The sequence below is a fragment of the Cnephaeus nilssonii genome (assembly GCF_951640355.1).
Source record: "Cnephaeus nilssonii genome assembly, chromosome: 16".
Classification (NCBI taxonomy): Eukaryota; Metazoa; Chordata; class Mammalia; order Chiroptera; family Vespertilionidae; genus Cnephaeus; species Cnephaeus nilssonii.
Genome location: NC_137087.1, coordinates 22,262,087 through 22,284,327, shown reverse-complemented (window position 1 = coordinate 22,284,327; position 22,241 = coordinate 22,262,087). Strand labels below are relative to the sequence as shown.

Genomic DNA, 22,241 nt, shown 5'->3' with positions numbered 1-22,241 from the left:
CATAGGAGCTCTGTCCCAGTGGAGTTGGGGTGTGCCACCCTCCTGGATTCCAAGCTTCTAATATGTTCACCAACCTGGGAGCTCTCCAAACCCCATCCACCTACACCTACAATATCTAAGGAGGCTTCCTCATGTAGGCATTTTTTGCCCCTCTTCACCTTCTGGGTTGTAGGGGGTGGAGCTGAAAATTCCAAGCTTCTAATCATGGCTTCGTCTTTCTGGTGACCAGCCTCCATCCAAGAACCAGAGAGGAGCTGACCCAGTTATCTCATTAGAACAAAAGGTCCATTTAGTGCTCTTATCACTTCGAAATTTATAGGAGTTTTAGGAGCCCTGTGTCAGGAATGGAGTCAAAGGCAAAAACAAGAGATACTCCCAAGTGCTCATTACTTAGGAAATTATGAGTTTTAGGGGCTCTGTGCCAGGAACCAGGGGTAGTGACCTATATATATTTTTCTGTTATCTCACAGTATATATAATCGGGGATAGGAAGTATGAAAGTGTGTGTGTTTGTGTGTGTGTGTGTGTGTGTGTGTGTGTGTGTGGTGTGTAAGTTGCAATTCTAGATAGGGTGATCAAGGAAGACCTCACTAACTAGGTGACATATAAGTGAAGACCTAGAGGAAGTGAAAGAGTGAGCCGCAAGGATATTTAAGAGAAAAGAACTCTAGGCACAGAAATCCACAGTGCACTGGCCCTGAAGTAGCAGTGTGTCTGTCTTACTATAAAGAGACGAGCAATGTGGCCAGGGTAAGGCAACAAGAAAAAAAGGATCAGGTGGGTTAAAAGTTCAAGATGGGCTCAAGATGGGAGGAGGCAAGTGAACAGATTATGTAGGTCATTTGCAGGGACTTTGACTTTTACTCTGAGGGAGATGAGAAGCTAGGAGTACTCTGAGCAGAGATGTGACATAATCTGACTTAGCTTTTAACATGGTCACTCTGGTTCCTGGGTGAAAATATACCACAGGGATTCAAGGGTAGACGATAGGAGACCATTTGGGAACCTTAGAAAGGCATTTACATCAGCACAAAATTTATATGACTAATTTTAGAGAATAAATCAATTTATGTTCCTTACATATCTATAAAGTTTTGTTCCCATTTATCTCATCCCCTGGGGTTTTTTTTTTATGGGAACCATTCGTTGGCACTCTTATCAGCTATAATACCTTATGTAGGCCTTGGTTTCAGCACTTAAATAATGCATTATTATGATTTAAATGCCCATTTATGAACTAGATTATAAGGCTGGTACTGTCTCATTCTTCTATATCTCCAATATAGTGCCAAGTTCATAGTGGGTATCTGATAAATATTTATTGACTAGATTGTAAATAATGATGATAATAGTGAATAATATGTGAATAGAAGTGTGTGGTATATTTTCATTCTCAAAATTTTGGAATACAATAAATGCCTCCAGATTTAGCTCTGATAAATCTTCCTGGAATTTACTATATCGAGAAGTAAATCCAGGATCAAAGTTCTGGGAACAGTGCTGAGATTGGATTGCTGATTTTTTTTTTCATTTTATGGAAACAGAGCTTCAAGCACCCCCCTCCTGAGATTAAATATGACTTGTTAATATTAGGACTAGACGGAAGAGCACCCACCTACATCTACAATGTTTGGAATCCAATGTAATCCCTTCTTTTATTTAGTCTGGGTAGGTCAGGAGTAAGAGGATTTATGGACACCACATTAATGTCTGCAAAGACTTTTTTTAGTCCAAAGGCATCAGCAGGTGTTTTATATAAAGAACACTTGGAATTTGGACCAGTTAATTTGAACACTATCACTAATTAGCCATGTGGCTTTGAGCAAGCCCTTCAACTACTTAGAATCTATTTCCTCACCTGTAAAAGTGGGTGTTTGTTAGTGTAGGGAATCACTGAGTTCATTTCTATGTCTGAAATTCTATAGGTCTTCAAATGCCTAGGAACTAGTTTAAGAAATTATCTTAAAAGTTTCATATCTTGGTTATTTTTTCAGGGGCTTCTTCTTCTGACTCAGAAGGGGACCCTAACAAGGAAGAGATGAATCGGTAATTCTAATTTTGCTTAAGTCTTGCCTAGATTAATTTTAATATTCCCAGTATTTTACTGTTATTTAATTATTGCTTTTAATTAAGTTATTTAAATATAGGTTTTCTTGTTTAATAGCAGTTAAAAGAGAGAAATATACAGGAGGAATAAACATACTCTTTCCACATAGGAGGTTTTCCAATAACCATGCGACCCATCTGCATCAGTAGCTTTGCTAGTGGGTTTTTAAACAGTTCCCTTTACATTTAAAAATGGGCTCTCCTAAATTTTCTCAGTAAATGTGCAATTATTTGTGCAAAATAAAAAGGCCATTTCCAACACATTAGTGAAAAGTAATTGTGAATTCAAACTTCCCAATATTTTTTAAAAAATATTTTTATTGATTTCAGAGAGAAAGGGAGAGGGAGAGATAGCAACATCAATGATGAAAATCATTGATTGGCTGCCTTCTGCACTCCCTCTACTGGAGATGGAGCCCACAACCTGGGCATATGCCCAGACCAGAAATTGAACTGTGACCTCCTGGTTCATAGGTCAACACTCAATCACTGACCCTCACTGGCCAGGCAAGCTTCCCACTATTTTAAAAATGAGATATCACCAATGAATTATCATCATACCTATATATACAGAGGGAAAAACGCACATCCAGTGATTCAAAAAAACTTAGTTTTCTGACTAAATAATAATACTTACAAGAACACAAAATCTGGTGATCCTAAATTATTTATGTGAGTGATCTGGGCAAGTGACTTTTTTGCTGAACAATTGTTATGAGTACTGAACAAAGTTACATCTATCTATTCATTACTTTCCACAACCATTGACTAAGCACCTACTCTACACCAGACACTTCATTAGATGCAATGGGTACTAAGAAAAATCAGATATTTCCTGCCTTCCTGCTTATAGTCTAGCAGGAATGTAATATATAGCAATGAAATATATAGCAAATATAGCAAAAGGTATATACCAAGCATATAGACAGTAAGAGTAATAAAGTGTAATAAACGGTGATATAATTATGTACAAGTTGTAAAAGACTTGGCACGAAGGGCTCTATTGGTTGAGGCGGGAAAGAGAAATCAGGAAGGGAGACAGAATTGGTGACCTTCAGCTCAGGCTTAAAAGAACAGTAGGTAGACACCCCCAAATAAGAAAGGAAAGGGCATTTCAGGCAGAGGAGGCTGTGGGGAGAAGACCTGGGAACTGGAAACAGACACAAGAGCCATTCCTTGAGACTACCTGAAACAAGTGGCAATATTGGGAAGACTGGTTAAAGAGCTGTTAACTGTGTTTGCCCATTCTGTCCTCTCCTACAGGGGGTAATTACTCCTTAAGGGCAGAGATCATGTCTTATTTTTCAAAATCCTTTGATAACTTGCTTTTAGCTTTTGTGCAGTTATGAAAATTCATAGCCAGAGTAAATGATTTCTCCCTTTAACTGTCTTCCTTATTCTCATGGCTTCAGTTCAATTCCTCCTTTGTTCCTGCCTCTTTATAGGTGTTCCAACCTTTTTCTCTTTTATAGTTTCCAAATACAACCAGTTATTCTCTAAAAGATCATTCTGATCCTGTCATTTTTCTGACTTAAAAAAATTATCAAAAAAATTATCTATGGGAAAATAAAACACAAAACAAACAGTAACATTTTTTAAAACTCTTAGCATGGCATACAAAGCCTTATTCAGTAGAGTATCATCCAGGCTTTCCTTCCCTCTCCTCCTCCACTCCCCCACCTCAAGCTCTCTGCACTGCTGCCATCTCACTCAAACAATGTATGTTTCATTTCACCTCTTTCTTCAAGCTGTTAACTTTTCTAGGAATGCCCTATCTCCTCTGCCTGGCCTTCAAAACGTAGTCAAGTTCTATAATAAACTTCTCCTCTATTGCACATTTATCACTGCCTCCTCAGGGCTCTCATAACAGTTACAAGCCTAATGGGTGTGAAATTTGATATACACACTTAATAAGTAAGAAATAACTCATTTGTTTATTCTCTTTACATCTACTTGTAATAGGGTTTAGCTTCAGTTACGTGTAATAAAGACTCAAAATAATAACTTAAATAAGACATTTATTTCTCATTTACATAAAAATATGGATTTAGCTAGTAAAACAGCTCCACCTTCCCCTGCGATCCAATCTGCTTTCAGCTTTCTGCTTCATCTCATTCTATGGTGTAGCCTCATCTTCTTAGTCTAAAATTGGAAGAAATAAAAGCATGTTCTGTCCCCTTTTTAAGGTCATTTCTCTTAAATCACAGACATCACTATCCCTCATATCCCATGACCAGAAAGTAGTCATGTGGCCACACCTACCTTCAACGAAGTTTGGGAGATTCAGTGTTTATCTGGAGTAGCCATGTAAAGAAATCAGGGGTTCTATTACAATAGAAGAAAAAAATGGATGCCTCTGTATGACCACATGATTCTGCTTCTGAGACCCCAGCTTGCCGGGCTAGGAAAATATTTAATCACCCTTTATGGGACGTCCCCTTCCTCCTCCATGACTGTGGAAAGCTCCTTGGGATATGTATGTGTATAATATTTGATGTTAAACACTGCTCTATACACTTACATGAATTACCTTATTTATAACCCTCATGAAAATTCTATGAGGTAAAAATTATTATTTCCCCATTTTAAAGACGAGGAAGCTGAGACAGACAGAGGTAACATCTAAACAAAAGGGAAGCCCATTCTGTCATCGGTCTTCTACCCACCCACCGCCCTCCCCGCCCAGGTTATTAGGGAGAGGTCCATGTCCCAGACCTCAAGGCCCCTTTAAGTCCAGTCCTTCGTTATTTCTGATATGCTTGGGTGCTGATATCTTTAGCAAGAGTGGTACTCTTTAATCATAAGGGTTACCATCCCCTCTGGACTCAAGTTCTCTGGCAAGATCCACAAAACTAAAATAATCTCCCCTCTGCAGCCTCTTCAAGAATATTTCTTGGCTCTCTTGCCCTTCAAATAATCCCTTTAATTTGTATAACTTGAAGAGCTCATTGACTCAGGCTATTTCTGCTTTCTGCCATACCCAAATCCCAGAAGCAAAGATTTACAAAGCCTGGCCATTTACTTGAAATGGATGGGGGAGGGAAAATACAGAGGGCAAAACAAATCTCAAAAAATTATCTTCTGCACATGCTCCATCCTAGCACTCGTCTGGATTCTCGGTTGTGAATATGCACAAGTCCCCAGCTTGACTGAGAGCAGCTAACTCAAGGACAGGAATGATATCTTATCATCTTCCTGTTTACATGTAATAAAGTGTGTAGCAAAGACGCCCTCAGTAATGGCTTGTGGAATCTTGTTGACCAAAGACTTGTATTATATCTAACTATAAGCAGGGATAGAGTTACTAACTTTGCTGAAAGAATTTTCACAAGCAATGATAGGTCTGTTTTTATAAAAGTTTTAATCATTTCTCAGAATCCAGAAGCCAAAAGAGGTGTCACCCCCTCCCACTACTTCTGCAGCCATTCCTTCAGCAGTACCCCAAGCCCAGCATGTGGTGGCCCGGCCGAGTGTATCAACCATCCAACAGGTACAAAAGTCTAAGGGAAACACAAGTGCCATAGTCTGTGACAGGCAGGCACTGTGACCATGACCATCTTGTATGGCATGATCATGTTCTTCTCTGTTGCACTTTCATAATGACCTTGGGCAATTCATTTCCATGATCATGATAATCTGTACTTCTAATGTAGGGTATCAGTGGTTCCTATTGCTTTGGAAACACACTCTCAACTCATGGGCAATTTCATAGAGACCCTTTATAAGTTGGTCCCTAATATTCCAGCTTTATTGGCATTAGAGTATTGATTACACACAATGGCCCAAGACACTCAGAATTCTACTTTCTAAGGGAACAACCATGAAATTATTTTTTTAAATACATTAAAGACTCTCATCCTTCAAGATGATGGTGATGATGATAATACTAATACATGCTTAGTGTGAAAACACTGGAAAAATAGAGAACCTATACTAAGTAAAAGCTTTAGTTAAGGTTCTACTCCCCTGCCCCCACTCCTCAGAGGTACCTTCTTTTAATAGTTTCTAGTAGATAGTTTCATGCAATTTCTAGGCATATATATGAAAATATATGTATGCATGTACTTCTAAAATATAAAATCATACTATTCTAAATATATTTGTAACATGTTATTGATATATTTATTGACTTAAAACCATTTAAAAATGTAAACAGTTGCTTATCTAAGCCATTGAGTAATGCACAGGGGTCACATTTTAGTTCTAATCCAGTGGTTTTTCAAATTATGATCTGTGGAGGCTCAGAAATTCTATGGAAGCTCTTCAGGAATTTAGAGTTAATTACACATGTGAGGCAGTCACCATGATCTGGAAAGAAAAACAATCAGTTCAGTATAAAATTTTTTTCTTTTAATTAATTTCTTTATTGATTAAGGTAGTATAAAATTTGAAGTCTGTAATTCATAGATTTAGAAAATGTCAGTCTTTTGGTTTTAGATTAATTTTACACACCAAATTCTGTAAATGTGTTCTATCTATCTATCTATCTATCTATCTATCTATCTATCTAGTAATGCTAGTGACAATAAATCTATTGTTCATTCCCTTTTAACAGTGTCGGAGCCCTACTAACTATTTGCAAGGATTGGATGGAAAACCTATCATTGCAGCTCCGGTGTTTACAAAGGTAATGAAAATATTATTTCTTTCTGTCATGGCTTTAAATATACTATAATACCCAAACAAAGTTGTGGGATACAATATTTACTGATTTTATCTCAGGATTTTGGTCTGTTATAAGTACACTATAGGATTTGGGATTTTTAGTATTTGTTACCATGTCATTCAAGTCTCAGATTTCTAATAACAGTTTGTGTAATGAAAGAAATGTCTTCTCCACTCACCACATTGTTCTTTATGGCATCCTATTGTTGTTAAACACAATAGCCACACCTAGGGGTCAGGTAATAAGTTTCTAGCCACTTATATGCCAAAGGTTTCTCTGGAAGGGCTTTCAAAAGAATTAAATTGCACCAAAGAGTGTCTTTGGCACTCAAGAGATGGAGTAGATGTTCTTAGGAGACTCTACATAAAACCTCACTCTAAGATAAAGAGTCCTATTTTTCTATTGCCTGGTACCAACTATTGTGGTGACATTAATTCTGAGTCTCATAGTCTTTGTATTAGAACTGGAAATTTTACTTAAGCACTTTCATTTACAAATGAAAAAAAAAAAAATAAGGGAGGGCCAGAGAGCTTACTAGTAAGCAATTTATCCAAAGTCACAGAATTGGTGTCAGAATCAGGACTAGAAACATGTTCTCCCAATTCTCACTCAATTGTTTTTTCCCTTAGATAGCATTGACTTTGTTTCTATGTTTTATAAGACAATAAATTAAAAGGTAAAAAATTGAGTGACATTGGATTTTTATTTGGTATTATGAAGACTACATGGATGGAATCTATGACTGGATTTATAATTTATTGTTTGTATCAATGCTAACTTAGGCCCAAAGAGATTTTGTCCTCTCAGAAGTATGCTTTAGTTTGGAGAAATGGGTTCTCAGTCAGGGTTAATCCCCCTCCACCCCACCCCCCACCCCCCAGTGGACATTTGGCAATGTCTGGAGACATTTTTAGTTGTCACATCTGGGACATTGTGCTGTTGGCATCCAGAGATGCTGCTGAACATCCTGCAATGGATAGAAAGACAGCCTCCGACAACAAAGACCTATCCAGACCAAACTGCCAGTAGTCCTGGGACTGAGACATCATGATTTAGAGCAAAATGGCAAAAACTGTGTCTTTTCCAATGAAGAACTGTGTCTTTTCCTTAAAGAAAGAGCTAAATCCACAACTTCCACAGACATCACTTTTAGGGAGGTGCCACCATATCAGCTCATCCAAGATGGTTTTCCAAAATCAACCAGTCTAGACTGAGACATGCTTATCCATATCCATATCAGTTGAGTCAACATTCATATGGGAAACAAGATGTCTCTTGATTTTTCAGATTCACTTCTTGTAACCTGCTTTTGGTGTTTCAGCATTGCTATTTTCAAAGATGTGACGTAGGAAAGCAACATGCTGTGACTTGGCAAATACAAGACTTTGATGACGAGTTATAAATGGACGTGTGTGTGTGTGTGTGTGTGAGTGATATAGCTAATAGAGCTATCTGTAATCGTCTCTTATTTCACGGCTGAGTCACTTAGCCTTAAAACATAGCTTAAGTGCCCCAGAAATCAGGACATTTTGTCACACCCTAGAAACAGTGCTGACTCTTCAAAAGCAACTAAATCACCGAATAATATGTACCTCGTCCCAACTGAAATCTCCTTCTCTTTTCTCTTCCTTATTACCAACTGCCCAGCCAGAGATCAGAGAGGGGTCCCAATCTCCTTCCTCTCACTTTTAAATCTTCCTAGGTGCTCTGTCTTCCCTGCATCTGTCACCTGGTGCAGACCTCTGGTACAACATTCAGCACAATAATAAACTATTTACTTTTCTGTCCCTCCCAAGCACTTTGAAGCCTATTTCTAATATCTACATAGGAGTTCATAAAGGTAATAATAGGTCCAAAGTCATTTTTATTGTTCCAAACAGTACAATAGGACTTCAACACTTATTCTTTACATTGCATTTTCATGGACTGGTTAGAGTAACAGGTTTAGCTGCCTTTGTGTGGTGACTCTGATGAACTCTGATTGGCTGATACATATATGCCTTTGATAAATAAAAATGGGAAAATGAATTATCATTAGTATATGTTGTTTGTTAGCTAAATCTCCAAAAACATTAGATCCATGGTGGAAAAAACAGTCCTTAATACAAAGACCCAAACTCTGATGAGGCTTTCTCAGCCCTCAGATGTATGCTTTTGCCTCCATAAATGGACCAGGATTGCTCAGACGTAGGGCACTGGGATAGGCCGTGACTCAGATTCCAGAGGGACTTATCAGCGGCAGCGTGCTTACGTTAGTTTCCATCGGTGCAGGCAGGATTGAGGTCATAGTCACTGCCAGTGTCATTAGAAAATGTCTGAGTCAGAGCCACTGGTGATGGTAATCACGTGGCATGAGCCCTGATAACTGATCATTTGCATATGTTTATTCGGGTTATTTCTGCTCTATGTACTTCATTAGGAACTTCAGGCATTTCAACCCTCATGACTCACTTTCTATACTGCCCAACAAAGCATTTCTTTGCCAATACAGTAATGGCAAGGAGCCAATTTTTAAAAAAGCATCAGAGAGCAGAGTTTCATTTAACTCCTTGTGCCTTCTTTGGTGGTAGGGAATTACTGGTATTATCTTCTTTTTAAAGAAGGTTAAAATGAAAAGGAGGGCTGCCCAACAAAACAGTGGTAGAGTCTGAGAGAAGACAGGGGTTCTCGATGTTAGTTCAGCGCTCTGATTATAGGTGATACTTAAGTTTTAAAATATTTTATGGAGATAGACTATCCTTCATTCTCTATACAGTATCAAAAAAACACTTCCACTCTATTTATGGGGGGAAACGGTGCTCACACTTCTTGAGTGTGAAGGGAGGTAGACGATCAAATTAGAATCTTACTCCTACCGCTGCTCCCTCTCCAACAGCAGCTGCTTTGGCGGGCTTTCAAGGCTGCAGCAGCCCTGGCTCCAGCTGCTTCAGCAGTAATTTGAAAAGTGAAGGGGGCAGGGGAAGTGAGAATTTGAAGAAGAGTGCTTCATTATATAACATCAGAGGCAGGAAACCCTGAAATAACTGGACTAGTGACAGGATCCAGATTTCTGAAGATTACACGGGCCCCTCGCCCCAACCTGACATTCCGGAGGCTTTTCTGACTCAGCTGTTACAGGACACCTCTGACAAGCAAGGGGCAAGAGAGTCTTCAGTCAAACAGTTCTTTATCAGTAAAAACTGCTCTGATCCAATTCCAGCCCAAAGCACTAAGAACATTCATTTGCAGCATCTTCCAAGGTGCAAAGTATCAACTGGATTGAAAAGGGAAGAAAATGACAATGTGAGCCTTTGTAGCTGACATCTTTTAACCAATAAGGAAGACGCCCTTTCTCAAGATGTCCCTGCCTTGTATTTATAGGACTGTGTCCTTTCAACTCACGTTTACAGCACGTGGCACAGTGCTCGGCACAAAGCAGGCACATAGCAACATTTATTCTGTGGGGAATAACTTCCATTTCAGCTAAGAAGGAATCATTGCTTTCATCGCTTTGTGGCATCTGAGTGTCTTTAGGGGGAATAAAGAAAAAAAAATCCAATATCAAATGGCCATGGAAGACATGCTTCTCAAGGCTCTGGGTAGTCAAGTTACCCTGCAAAGAACGTCTTCCCAGATGATCAGTATGGTGATGACACACAAGACAGACTTGTACTTTGGATACCGTTCACCTCAAGAAGTTAAAGACATTGGTTATAGTGACTTTAGTCCAACCCATAATTCCTAGTTAAGACTAACTTAACCTTTGCTAGTTGGGGAATGTTTCATTTGCCTTAATTCGTCATCAGTGAAATCCTGATGATTGTGATCATGTCTGTACACAGTGAACACACTGTGCCATTAGTAACAGCCCAAGACCTACGCCTGTGTTGGACGTGGCACCATCTGCACTATGTTCAAATGGTGCAACTGTTTCGGACCCTGACGTGCGGTGATGTGTGCCAGTTCCGTCCCATGAGACTTTTGTAGAAAAGCAGTTTTCAGCAATAACAGCTATCATTGTCCTTCAATCCATGACTTCCAATCATTTTTTCTAAGTGGTTTGTAAGATGACCCTTGGCACTTCCTTTGCTGAGTATTGATGACATGTCACACTGGAATGAACTTCCATCTTATATCACAGACATTTAGTGAGCATGTTCCATACACTGTAGTATCGCAGGTATCTTGGCTGGGCTCTGATATAGAACACAGGTCTTGGCTGTCAATGTCTAGTGAATAATAACAATCATGTTGGCGTCAGTTGTAAGCAACATATTCTCTCAAGGAGGTCCTTTTGCAAACAGGGCTTTGGTGTGACCTCTGCAGATTGAGAAGTGGCTTATATATCTGAACTGAACTGCAAGCTATGTCAAAACATGTGGATTGACCTCATTCTGATTATATCTATTTTTTAAATGTGCCATATTTTATTTATTCAATCCCTTCTGCCATCACCACCTTTGTTGTTGTTGTTGTTGTTTGTTTTTCTAGTTTGTTTGCCTCAAGAAGGAATGAAACCCCATTATACTAGTATAGGAATCCCAGTGAGATGTCTGACTGCCACTAAAGTACTCAATAGGCCCCAAAGCTTCTGTTTAAATACAAAATTTGCTCAAATGTCAGGGTTGAGGGCACTTTCACCAGCTTGCCAGGAGCACTCAAGAATCGTTGATGTTCCCTGCTTACTTAGAGCATTCCATTCTTGTCACCAGAGGATGTTGTTTAGGGTAGACAAGGAATAACAAGATTTTTAATCAAATAGTTCCTTATTAATTCGTAAACCACTCTATGCAAATCCCATCCTGAATTATTTCAGCAAACAAATTTGGAAACGCAAAGAACAAAGCACTAACTTTGAACTACATCGCCCCCTGGCTGTCCCAATGTTAACTTACACACCCCTCTGAGAGAAAAGTTTCCCACTGTAGCTGAAGCCAGGTAGTTATTCCCACCCCTGTATTCCTTAAACAAATGCCATAAATATGATATGGCCATGCACAAAATATCATAAATTGTTCAGACAAGAGCTGTAAACAATCACAAAATATTTATAAGAGTGAATGATAAAAGCAAAAAAGAAACAAACAAATAAACAAACAAAAACTAGCCAACCTGCCCTAGCTGGTTTGGCTCAGTGGATAGAGTGTCGGCCTGCAGACTGAAGGGTCCTGGGTTTGATTCAAGGGTACATGCCCAGGTTGAGGGCTCGATCCCCAGCAGGGGGCAAACATTAGGCAGCCAATCAACGATTCTCTTTTATCATTGATGTTTCTATCTCTCTCTTCCTCTCTGAAATCAATAAAAAAATATATATATATTTTAAAATATAGCTATCCCCTTCTCTGAAGCAAGAACCAATATTTCCTAGTTGCAGATCCAAAAATTGTAATAATAGAAAGCCTTGCAGCATTTGTTACTAAAAAGAGCTTATGGAGGAAGTTAATCATAACCTTTCTATGTTTATAATCCTTGGGCCAAAATTAAAAAGAAAAACATGCTCACACACATGCCAAAGAAACATTTCATAATCAAATGAAGCACCTACTACATAAATGAATGTGTGACTTTAGATTCACAAATCTTGATGAGTGGAAGACTAGATTTGAAAGGAAAATGTGAGTTCCATTCTCCCATAGAGTCTATTATGGAATATACTGATATTTTACAGTTCAAAGTGGTTTTTGTAAACCTTTTTTTATGGAAGTGTGGAAAAATATTTAATGACACCTTCACAAAATTACAAGGTATTTACCATGACCTAAGACTACACATATGACTATTATTTTATAGAGATTGTCAGAGTTTATATTCCTGCATAGATGCTGAAGCTATACTGTAAAGAACACATAAAGAAAACAAAACAGCAAAACAAAGTCAATTTCCAGGACAACAGAATGTAAATAAGGCAAAGCCAGGAAAACAGTTAGTTCATTGGACTGGACTACAGAGATGTTACACCTTGTGGACAGCGATATTCTTCTGTTGAAAAAATACATTACTCTTATGCCGAGTATACCTAGTAAATACTCACTGCAGGTTTTTAAAATTGTTATTACTTCTGAAAACCAAACTCCACTTGAGCATTTAAGAACAGAAGTACTTTACAAAAAAATTAGTATCTTTGGAATCCTTCGAAATGTTTTGTCTAGTTTTTAATAAACTTGTCTGGCACAGAGAGGAAAAAAAAGAAGAGAGTGAACCTTCATTCAAACCTTTATTCAAAAATAAACTAAATTGGAGCTGCTGGAGATGTAGAAGATTTGGAGAAAATCCAAATACAGAGGCAATGGCATCTTTTAAAAAAATTTAGCACTGGAACTAGATTTCAAAAATGTACACTTTGGGGTTCTAATAATATTCTTCTCATTATAGATGTTACAAAATTTATCAGCCTCGGAGGGTCAGCTGGTTGTCTTTGAATGCAGAGTGAAAGGAGCTCCATCTCCTAGAGTTGAGTGGTACAGAGAAGGGACCTTGATAGAAGATTCTCCAGATTTTAGAATCTTACAGAAAAGTAAGTTGATGCTTCAGAATTATTTTTCTGATCATTAATTTTCATAAATGTATTGTAGGCATTTATTTTTATAATTTTTCACAACTAATTTAAATATAATAAAAATATTCTAAAAATCACTTGTAATCATAATCCCTCAATCTAAACCCAATTATTAATATTTTGGTGTATAGTCTCCAACTTTTTCCCATGAATTTTTTTTAAAAATCTTTATTGTTGAAAGTATTACATATGTCCCTTTTTCCCCCATTGCCCTCACCAACCCCATCCCCTACCCCAAGCCTTCACCACCCTATTGTCTGTGTCTACCCATGAAGATTTTTTAATAAAAATAAAAAAATCATATTCTTTTTTTATGGTGTGAGATAGATACTAGACTTATTGGGGTGACCACTTCGTAAGTTATATAAATGTCTAATCACTGGGTTGTACACCTGAAGCTAATGTGATATTGTATGTCAACTGTAAATCATACTCTTTTTTGTAAATTAATTTTTTTCACTCAACATTTCAGGAATATCTTTCCATGTTAATAAATATAGGCCTTTCTTACTTTTAAAAATTTGATCAATACAATCAATTTCATATTTATTTAATTTTCTATTGTTGAACATTTAGATTGTTCACAAATTTTTACTACTTTAAACTATGCTTCAATGCATGTTAACAGAAAAATCTTTGTGAATAAAAAATAAAGTACTAGAATTACTACTGTAAATTCACATTTTTTAGACGTTTAATATCTAGGGGTGGGCAAAGTAGCTTAACAGTTGTGAGTGCATGCAACACAGAATTAATAAAGCTATTGCAATAATCATAACCTGCGTGTCTTTTTCCATATGAACAACTATAATCCTACTTTTGCCCACCCCTGTATATTGCCAAAATGTCATCCCCAAAGGTTGAAACTAAGGATGATCACATAATTTATCATTCAATCTGGGACACTTTTGGGTGTGAAAGAGGGTACTATTAATAATTACACAGAGATCCCAGGAATAAACCAGGTTTGTCCCAGCTGAATTGGGACACACGTGGTCCTATATTTTACTACAACTTTCACTAACAATGGGGATTAAGTATTTTTTATCTTCACTAATTTTATAGGCCCCAAATGGAAATACTTCTTTTGATCCTCACTTCACTAATTATATGTGAGGTGGAACTGTTTTTCATATTTATTTGGTCTTTGTATTTTATTGTTTTTAAATTACCTATTCATATCCTTTGCTCATTTTTTATATTAGGTTTTTATTTTTTATTGTAAGAGTTATCTATATATTGAAGTGGTTAATTATTCTTTTCTTGTCACATAAGTGCTTTCACCTTGACCCATTTCAGCATTAAATACATTGAAATTTATTTGCTTTTTTGTTAATTTGTTTCTGTTGATCACAAAATAGTAGTACTTAGATCAGTATGATATATGAATCAAAGTACTATCAAGTTTAACAGCAGTAGCAGCAACAATAATATATTAGAAATACCATTGAAACTGAGAAAAATACTTCAATATTCTATCCGTGTAGAAGCTTGTAACTAAGGTCAACAGCTACTCACTGAGTGCCTGCAATTTGATAAACACTAATTGAACACCTGTATGCAGTAACCAGCAGGCACTTTCAGGAATGATAAAGAATTTTAAGGTTAAGGACCAGCTCTCAAGGAACCTGTCACCCATCCTGGGGCCTTTAATATTTGAAACCTTAGAGGTAAATTCTACATTTCATTAGGACATGAGAGCCCCAAACCAAGAATAATCTCTCAGTCTTCACAAACACTTTCCAGGTAAGGCTGAATGGGTATCAGTAAAAGCCAGTCGTTCCTGAATCCCAGCTAACTCAGTAACTTTTCCTCCTCACCTACGTGGAACCCAGATGTGTCTCAAGGTACAGCAACATCATTTAGTTAGCAGCTTTCTTGCTGCCCTCTGTGACAACCATCGTGTCCCTGTGGAGGTCATTGGCGCTTAGCTCCTTTTACTTAACATTATAGCTTAACCTTAAAAAATCACTCGTGAGTATGCAAGTGACTATGAAATTCTATAGGAAGCTTCTGATGAAAATATAGCCTCTCAGTGAAATAAATGCTAAGAGTCTTTTAATTTATTTTCTTCTAGAACCTCGATCCATGGCAGAGCCAGGTAAAGAACATTTTAATTTTAATTTATTAGAGTGTGATCAGTGGTTTGATATATATAACAAAACATATTGAAATTACAATGGGGTCATGAAAAATAAAGTTTTAGGGAAAAGATCCAAACCAACTCTAGCTATTATTGTAGAAGAATAAAAGAAGGGGAGCATGTAAAAATTTGGAATATGTACTCAATTCCTAATATGAATGCAGTTAGTTTGTGGTATTGAGGATTTTTTCCTTTGGAATATCTTCCCTCTTCCCTTGGCCCCTTCTCAGGACCTTTCAAAACTGGGCAGAGCAATTTCTATAATGCTAGATTAAGTCCAATTTCACAGCTTATATTTCTGAAAACTTATGCATCAAATGTTGAAATTTGAAGAATCAATAAAATATCTGTGATGGTATTAGATTTGATTGGAAGGATACTAAGATGACATGAAAGTGACAAGTAGGTGAAGCTCTTACCTCCAAAAAATACAACTCACTCACAATCAAAGCATAAACATCTGGACGTCCTCCTTGTGATCATCCTGAAATATCCCATTGTATTTTTACCCCCAGGTAAGAATGAGGGCTTGGAATTTATAACTCTCTTCAGAAAACTGAATGGGAAGGCATTCTAGAAGTAGATGTTGCATAGCTCTTGACCATGGGGATACATAATAAAGACCAGAGGGTCCTTATTCTTGCATTCTTCTAGTAGAGAAGTATTTTTCCCCTTGAGAATATTTCAGGCTTTGAATACATTCATCCAAAGCAGGCATTTTCACTAGGCAGTCTCATATACAAAACACTTTCAGAGTCGCTCAAAAGATGTCCCTGCCCAAAACAAATCCTGCCTTTCCCAGCTCCATGATCTAAAATCCCACAGCCAGAGGTATTCCTTCCACCTTGTATAATGCAAGTACCCTTTGGAGATAGAATGCTTTATCTTAGCAGGTAGGTATAGTGTAGTGTGAATGAGAGATCATTTTCTGAGAGCAGGTCGCTGAAAAAGGAAAGCACGAATGTTTGGAAAGGGGAACATAAAGAAGGAAGCTTAGGCCAAGGGCTCACAAAAAGGACAGAGAGGCACCAACAGCAAACGTTGCCTCTCTATCATTTAGGATTCTTTGGGCAGCAAGTAAAGAAGACCTAACGAAAAGTGGCTTGAGCAATAAGAAAAAATGTATTTTCTCACATAGCAAAATGCCCTAAGAAGTAGCAGTCTTGAGATTGGTTAATTTAGCATCTCAGAGTTCATTGGGGGCCAACTCTTTTTTTCCATTTTCCATTCTGCTATCTTCAGAGTATCTTCTTAGGCTGGTTCCACTCATATACCCAAGACAGTTGCCATAGTTATGGATATTATATGCAGCTGACAATATTCAGAAACAAAAATATGGAATAACACTTTCTTTTGTCTGTGTAAAGAACAAGAAAATATCTCCCAGAAATTCCCTAATATCTCATTGACCAGAACTGTGTGTCATATGGCATCACTTATCAAGAATAGAGTTAGCAGGATTGGCTTAGCACAACCAGTCTCAATTCACCAGCTGAGGCTGGGCAAGGCCAACTTGATTTGAAGCACATGAACACTCCAGGGAGGGCGAACAGTTAGGGTTCAGTTAATAAGGAGGGAAGAGGATGTAGTTACTGAGCAGGTGCCCTGGCTTCCTGTGCAGCCTTCCTAGCGGTTGTCCAGCTAATTAAATTCAGTTATCACGAAACACTGAGGTGCCAAGTGTCTCCTAAAGCAACTATGCTTTTATTAATTTTGTTTTTAATGTCAGGTCTACTGGGTGATAACTGGAGGTTTAGGTTACTGTCTTAGTTATCTCTTCATTAGCTGCCAACTAATATCTAACTACAAAAATTTTAGGCTATAAGCGTATGGTTCTACCTGGGAATCACTTCTGTAGTTATTCAAAAGAGGGCTCATGCTGTGTATTGGAGTAAACCAACAGAATTACCATAATATTACAAAGAAAAAAAATGCATTTCTCTTGTTTTTCACCAAGAATTTCAAATATTTCGCTAAGCAAAATATTTATTGTCCAGTTTTAAATTGTGGCTTTCCTTTAAAATTACCTAACTGCAAAAGTTCCTCACATAAATAGTGAGAAATCTGGGATTAAAAAATGTTTTATTAATCCTTTTATTTCATACAAATCTCCTTTTGCCTTAACTCCTAAGTTGTTTTTGTGATTTGTTAAAAGTTTATTGTTCCTCAGTTCTATTTTTGTCATGTGAACTGGTGACATAAATATAGGAGACAATTTGAGAATCCATAATATATAATATGTTATCATAATATTCTCTTGCCAATAGTCTGTCTGCGTGGAGTTATTTGTTCTATGTGCTTCCATTCATTTAGCCTCCTAATCAGTCCATTCAATCAAATAATTGTTTGGACTAATTATTTTCAAACAACTAATGCAATCAATTTCTTACATTGACTTTTATAGAAAAACCATCTGATAGTGAGTTGCATAATTCCATTTTCATAATTACGTCAGTAACCGTTCTGTTTTGCTGGCATTTAGAGGAGATTTGTACTTTGGTCATTGCTGAAGTATTTGCAGAAGACTCTGGGTGCTTCACATGTACTGCAAGCAACAAATACGGCACAGTGTCAAGCATCGCACAGCTGGATGTAAGAGGTAAGGGCTCTTGACAAGTCAGAACAATTTAGACCATGACTTTGAGTATGGAAAGTTTATATTTTCCTTCTTACTGATTTTCTTATAAAGCTAACTTGGCTCTCCTTTTAAAAATTGAATTATTGAGGAAAGTGTTCTTGAACAATATCCAATTTTCAATTTCTTACTGCATTTATAACCACCACTACCACCCCAGTTGTCCTACTGTTATGTATTACACTCCCTAAGAAAACATCTCCTTGGTTTTATATAAACTACTAATATCCTTTCCAAAACAGTACTTAGATTTCTAGTTCAGCTTTTTTCCTGTATCCTCGCCATTCTTTAATGCCCCAGATTATGTTCTCTGTTTTTGACAGGCTTTTTCCCATTCGAATAATCATCTGTTTGGACACATGCCCCAACTCGGGGTTACAATCCGATCTCAGTCTCATTGAGTAAGATAACAGCTGAGGTCCTATTGTTGTTGTTTCAGGAAATGAAGACCTCAGAAATAATGGGTCTCTTCACTCAGCCAACTCTATCACCAACCTGGCTGTGATTGAGCAGCAGCCATCCCCACCCAATCCACAGCCGCCTTCTGTGGAACAACCCCCTAAACCCAAACTCGAAGGGGTTCTGGTGAACCACAACGAGCCCCGGTCCAGCTCAAGAATCGGGCTCCGAGTACACTTCAACCTTCCTGAAGATGACAAAGGAAGCGAAGCGTCTCCTGAGGGTGGCACGGTGACTGCCAACCAGACCAGGCCCGATTCTTTCCTGGAGAGATTCAGTGTACAGCCAGCAAAAATCCCTGAGCCTTCCTCACCTGTCAAAGAGCCCCCTCCAGTCCTGGCCAAACCCAAACTGTAAGTAAAAACTAGAATGGATAACCAAGTGCCTCAGAGCATCTCTGAGTCTTCCCTTCTTCAGAATGATGGAGCTGAAAGGGGAATTACAAAATGAGAAGATACGCTTTATTTTATTTTAATATATTTTTATTGATTTCAGAGGGGAAGGGAGGGGGTGGAGAGAAACATCAATGATGAGAGAGAATCATTGATAGGCTGCCTCCTGCACATCCCCTACTGGGGATAGAGCCCACAACCCGGTCATGTGCCCTTGACCAGACTCAAACCCGGGACCCTTCAGTCTGCAGGCCAACGCTCTAGCCACTGAGTCAAACCAGCTAGGGCAGAAAATATGCTTTAAATGTTTTCAAAACCATACATCCTTACACCAATCTAAGTGTACTATCACTATCACCCTTACTATTAATATTCCAGCTCTGCCAGAGACATGTTGCAATGTTTGATGTTCATCCATAGTAAAGCAAACACAGAACATGATACTACTGTTATGTTCTATTTGATCCACACATCAAAATGATAAAAATTATGTTTGTAATTATATAAATCTTTAAATATCAACATTAAAATCTGCAGTATCAGCACTCCCATCATGTGTTTCTCAGTGATGACAACAAGATGTTCATTGCAAGCAGTTCCTGTTGTTTCATTTTATATTCTTCTCACTACCACATAAGGCAGATTGCATGGCATAAAATGAAATGTTACATAATATGCCTCTTAGCAAATCATATCCAGAATTGTCGAAGTTCTGCTGGTCCCAGGAAATTGCAATCCACTAAAAGAATAAGAGAGGAAGAGGATATGTGGGGATCTATGCAGGAACAGCCAGGCCCGGCACAGAGAAGGCGAACTGGGAGCTGGGATCACATGGTTAGTTCAGCCTCTGTCTGCTTCTCACTCTCTGACTTCTGAAGTGCCTCCTTGTTTCCTCTTTGCGTATCCACTCCACTATTATCTCTTTGAAGATTTATCAGTTTATGGCTTGGCCCATCATGGTGTGTCCCATTCTCCATCACGATTTGTGTCAAGTTGCACTGCCAACTAAATCGTTCTCAACAGCTGGATTCCAAATACCAACTGGTCCAGCCTGGTCAAGTGCAGAGGACTTGTGTTTGGAGGGAGGAAGAGTCAGATGGATCACAGAACTGTGGGGCCTGGGTGGGAGTTCTCAGAGAAGGGAGTTGTGGGAACAAGTAACCCATACAATCCCCTTGAAAACTGCCTCCTATTACCCCAGGACTGTTTAGGAGCTATTATGTATGTCAGCTAGGATTAGATTTAGTTTCATGTTGCAGAAAACCCAAATTAACAGTGGGTTAAACACATGAGGGTTTATTTTTCTCTTAAATCAAGGAATCAGATAGACTGTCTGTGGCTCTGTTAAGAACCCAGTCTCCTATCTTTCTGCTCTGCCATCTTTAGCACTGGCTACTTCTCTAGGTCCCCTCGTGGTCTAGGTTGGTGGTGTAGTCATCATGTCTGCATTTCAAGCACCAAGAAGAGCAAATGGGTGGGTCTTAATATCAAATTCTTTTTAAAAAGTCAACCAAAGGACTTGTGTGCAAGCATATGCGCCTAACCAGCGGTTGGGGACAACAGGGGGGTGGGAGCATGTGTGGGGAGGAGTGTGGGATGGGAATGGGGGCATGAGGACAAATATGTGATACCTTAATCAATAAAGAAATTAAAATAAATAAATAAATAAATAAATAAATAAATAAATAAATAATAAAAAATAAATAAAAAGTCGTCTTAGCCGAAACCGGTTTGGCTCAGTGGATAAAGCGTCGGCCTGCGGACTCAAGGGTCCCAGGTTCGATTCCAGTCAAGGGCACGTACCTTGGTTGCGGGCACATCCCCGGTAGGGGTTGTGCAAGAGGCAGCTGATCGATGTTTCTCTCTCATCGATGTTTCTAACTCTCTATCCCTCTCTCTTCCTCTCTGTAAAAAATCAATAAAATATATTTAAAAAAAAAAAAAAGTCGTCTTAGGGGAGCGGCCGGGGAGAGGTCAATGGGGTGAAAAGGAGACTTATGTAATACTTTAAACAATAAAGAATTTAAATTAAAAATATATATATATAAAGGCCTTCTTAGGTCATACTCCAATCTTCTGGCCAGAACTTAATCACATGTTATACTAACCACAAAGGAGGCTGGGAAATGTATTCTTTAGATGGCACATATTTCCTACAGGAATAAAACCGAGTACTTTTACAAAGTAGTCAGCCAGCAATGTCTGCCACATGAGACTTTCAATGAATATAAAAATTCTTTCTACTAAATTATGTAGTGACACCCTCTAAAAATCCAGTTCTCAGTACTATATAATTCTTTAATATTTTTTGCCTTTTTAAAAATTTCTCTTAGGTCTTTATTGGAATAGGTACGTGTGCATACACACACACACACACACACACACACACACACACACACACACATGCACATCCTTGAATCCACATGAAGCTGTCATTTTTAAACACTATTATTATCAGAACCTAGATCATTCAGATTTTGAAATTTTCAGCTTGAATACCAAGCTGTCTAGATCAGTGATTTTTTATCCTGGCTACACTCTAGAATGAAATATGGAGCTTTTAAAAAATATCTAATCCTTCTCTCCCAATTGAATCAGAATCTCCCTACAGGTTATTTTAATGTATAGCCAGGTTGCAAACTACTGGTCTGGAGTTGGACAACCTGAGTTACAACCTTTTATCACCCCACCCTACCCCATCACACACCCCTCCACACTCAGGAAAAAAACAATAATTAACAGTTAAAGTGAGTCAAATGTCAGACAAAAATGGAATGTACTGCGGAAGCCTATACTTTAGGATGAGTGTCTCTTTAGAGCAGAGGTTCTCAGTTCCTGGATGCCTGCAAGAATCACTTAAGCAAGCATGTCAAACTCGAGGCCGTGAGTTTAAATAAACAAGGCATGTGGCCCACCGGCCAGGAGTTTGACATGCTTGACCTAGAGCCTTGCTACTTACCTCATTGGCTTCACCTGCAGGCTTGATAAAATGCAGAGTCTATGGCCCTGAATTAGTCTCAGAGCTACTGAATCAGAACTCTGGGGGTGGGGCCCAGAAAGCTGTGTTTTAACTAGAGCCCTGGAGAATTCTTGGGCCCACTAAAGCTTAAGAACCACTGACGGACATTTTATTTTATTTTTTAAATATATTTTATTGGTTTTTCACAGAGAGGAAGGGAGAGGGATAGAGAGCTAGAAACATCGATGAGAGAGAAACATCGACCAGCTGCCTCCTGCACGCCCCCCACCGGGGATGTGCCTGCAACCAATGCACATGCCCTCGACCGGAATCGAACCCGGGACCC

The 22,241-nt window shown here is 38.3% G+C and overlaps 1 protein-coding gene across 3 annotated transcripts in view; it reads left to right on the top strand.

The window, feature by feature from the left end:
* The window catches only part of MYPN (myopalladin), a 97,366-nt gene that overhangs the window by 49,754 nt on the left and 25,371 nt on the right, over window positions 1-22,241 (top strand). For all 3 annotated transcript variants that reach the window (XM_079793905.1, XM_079793904.1, XM_079793906.1), the window contains 7 exons: window positions 1,995-2,046; window positions 5,482-5,596; window positions 6,662-6,733; window positions 13,124-13,265; window positions 15,385-15,408; window positions 17,933-18,049; window positions 18,525-18,897. In XM_079793905.1, coding sequence (XP_079650031.1) covers window positions 1,995-2,046; window positions 5,482-5,596; window positions 6,662-6,733; window positions 13,124-13,265; window positions 15,385-15,408; window positions 17,933-18,049; window positions 18,525-18,897 — 895 coding nt within the window. The remainder of the gene's footprint in view (window positions 1-1,994; window positions 2,047-5,481; window positions 5,597-6,661; window positions 6,734-13,123; window positions 13,266-15,384; window positions 15,409-17,932; window positions 18,050-18,524; window positions 18,898-22,241) is intronic.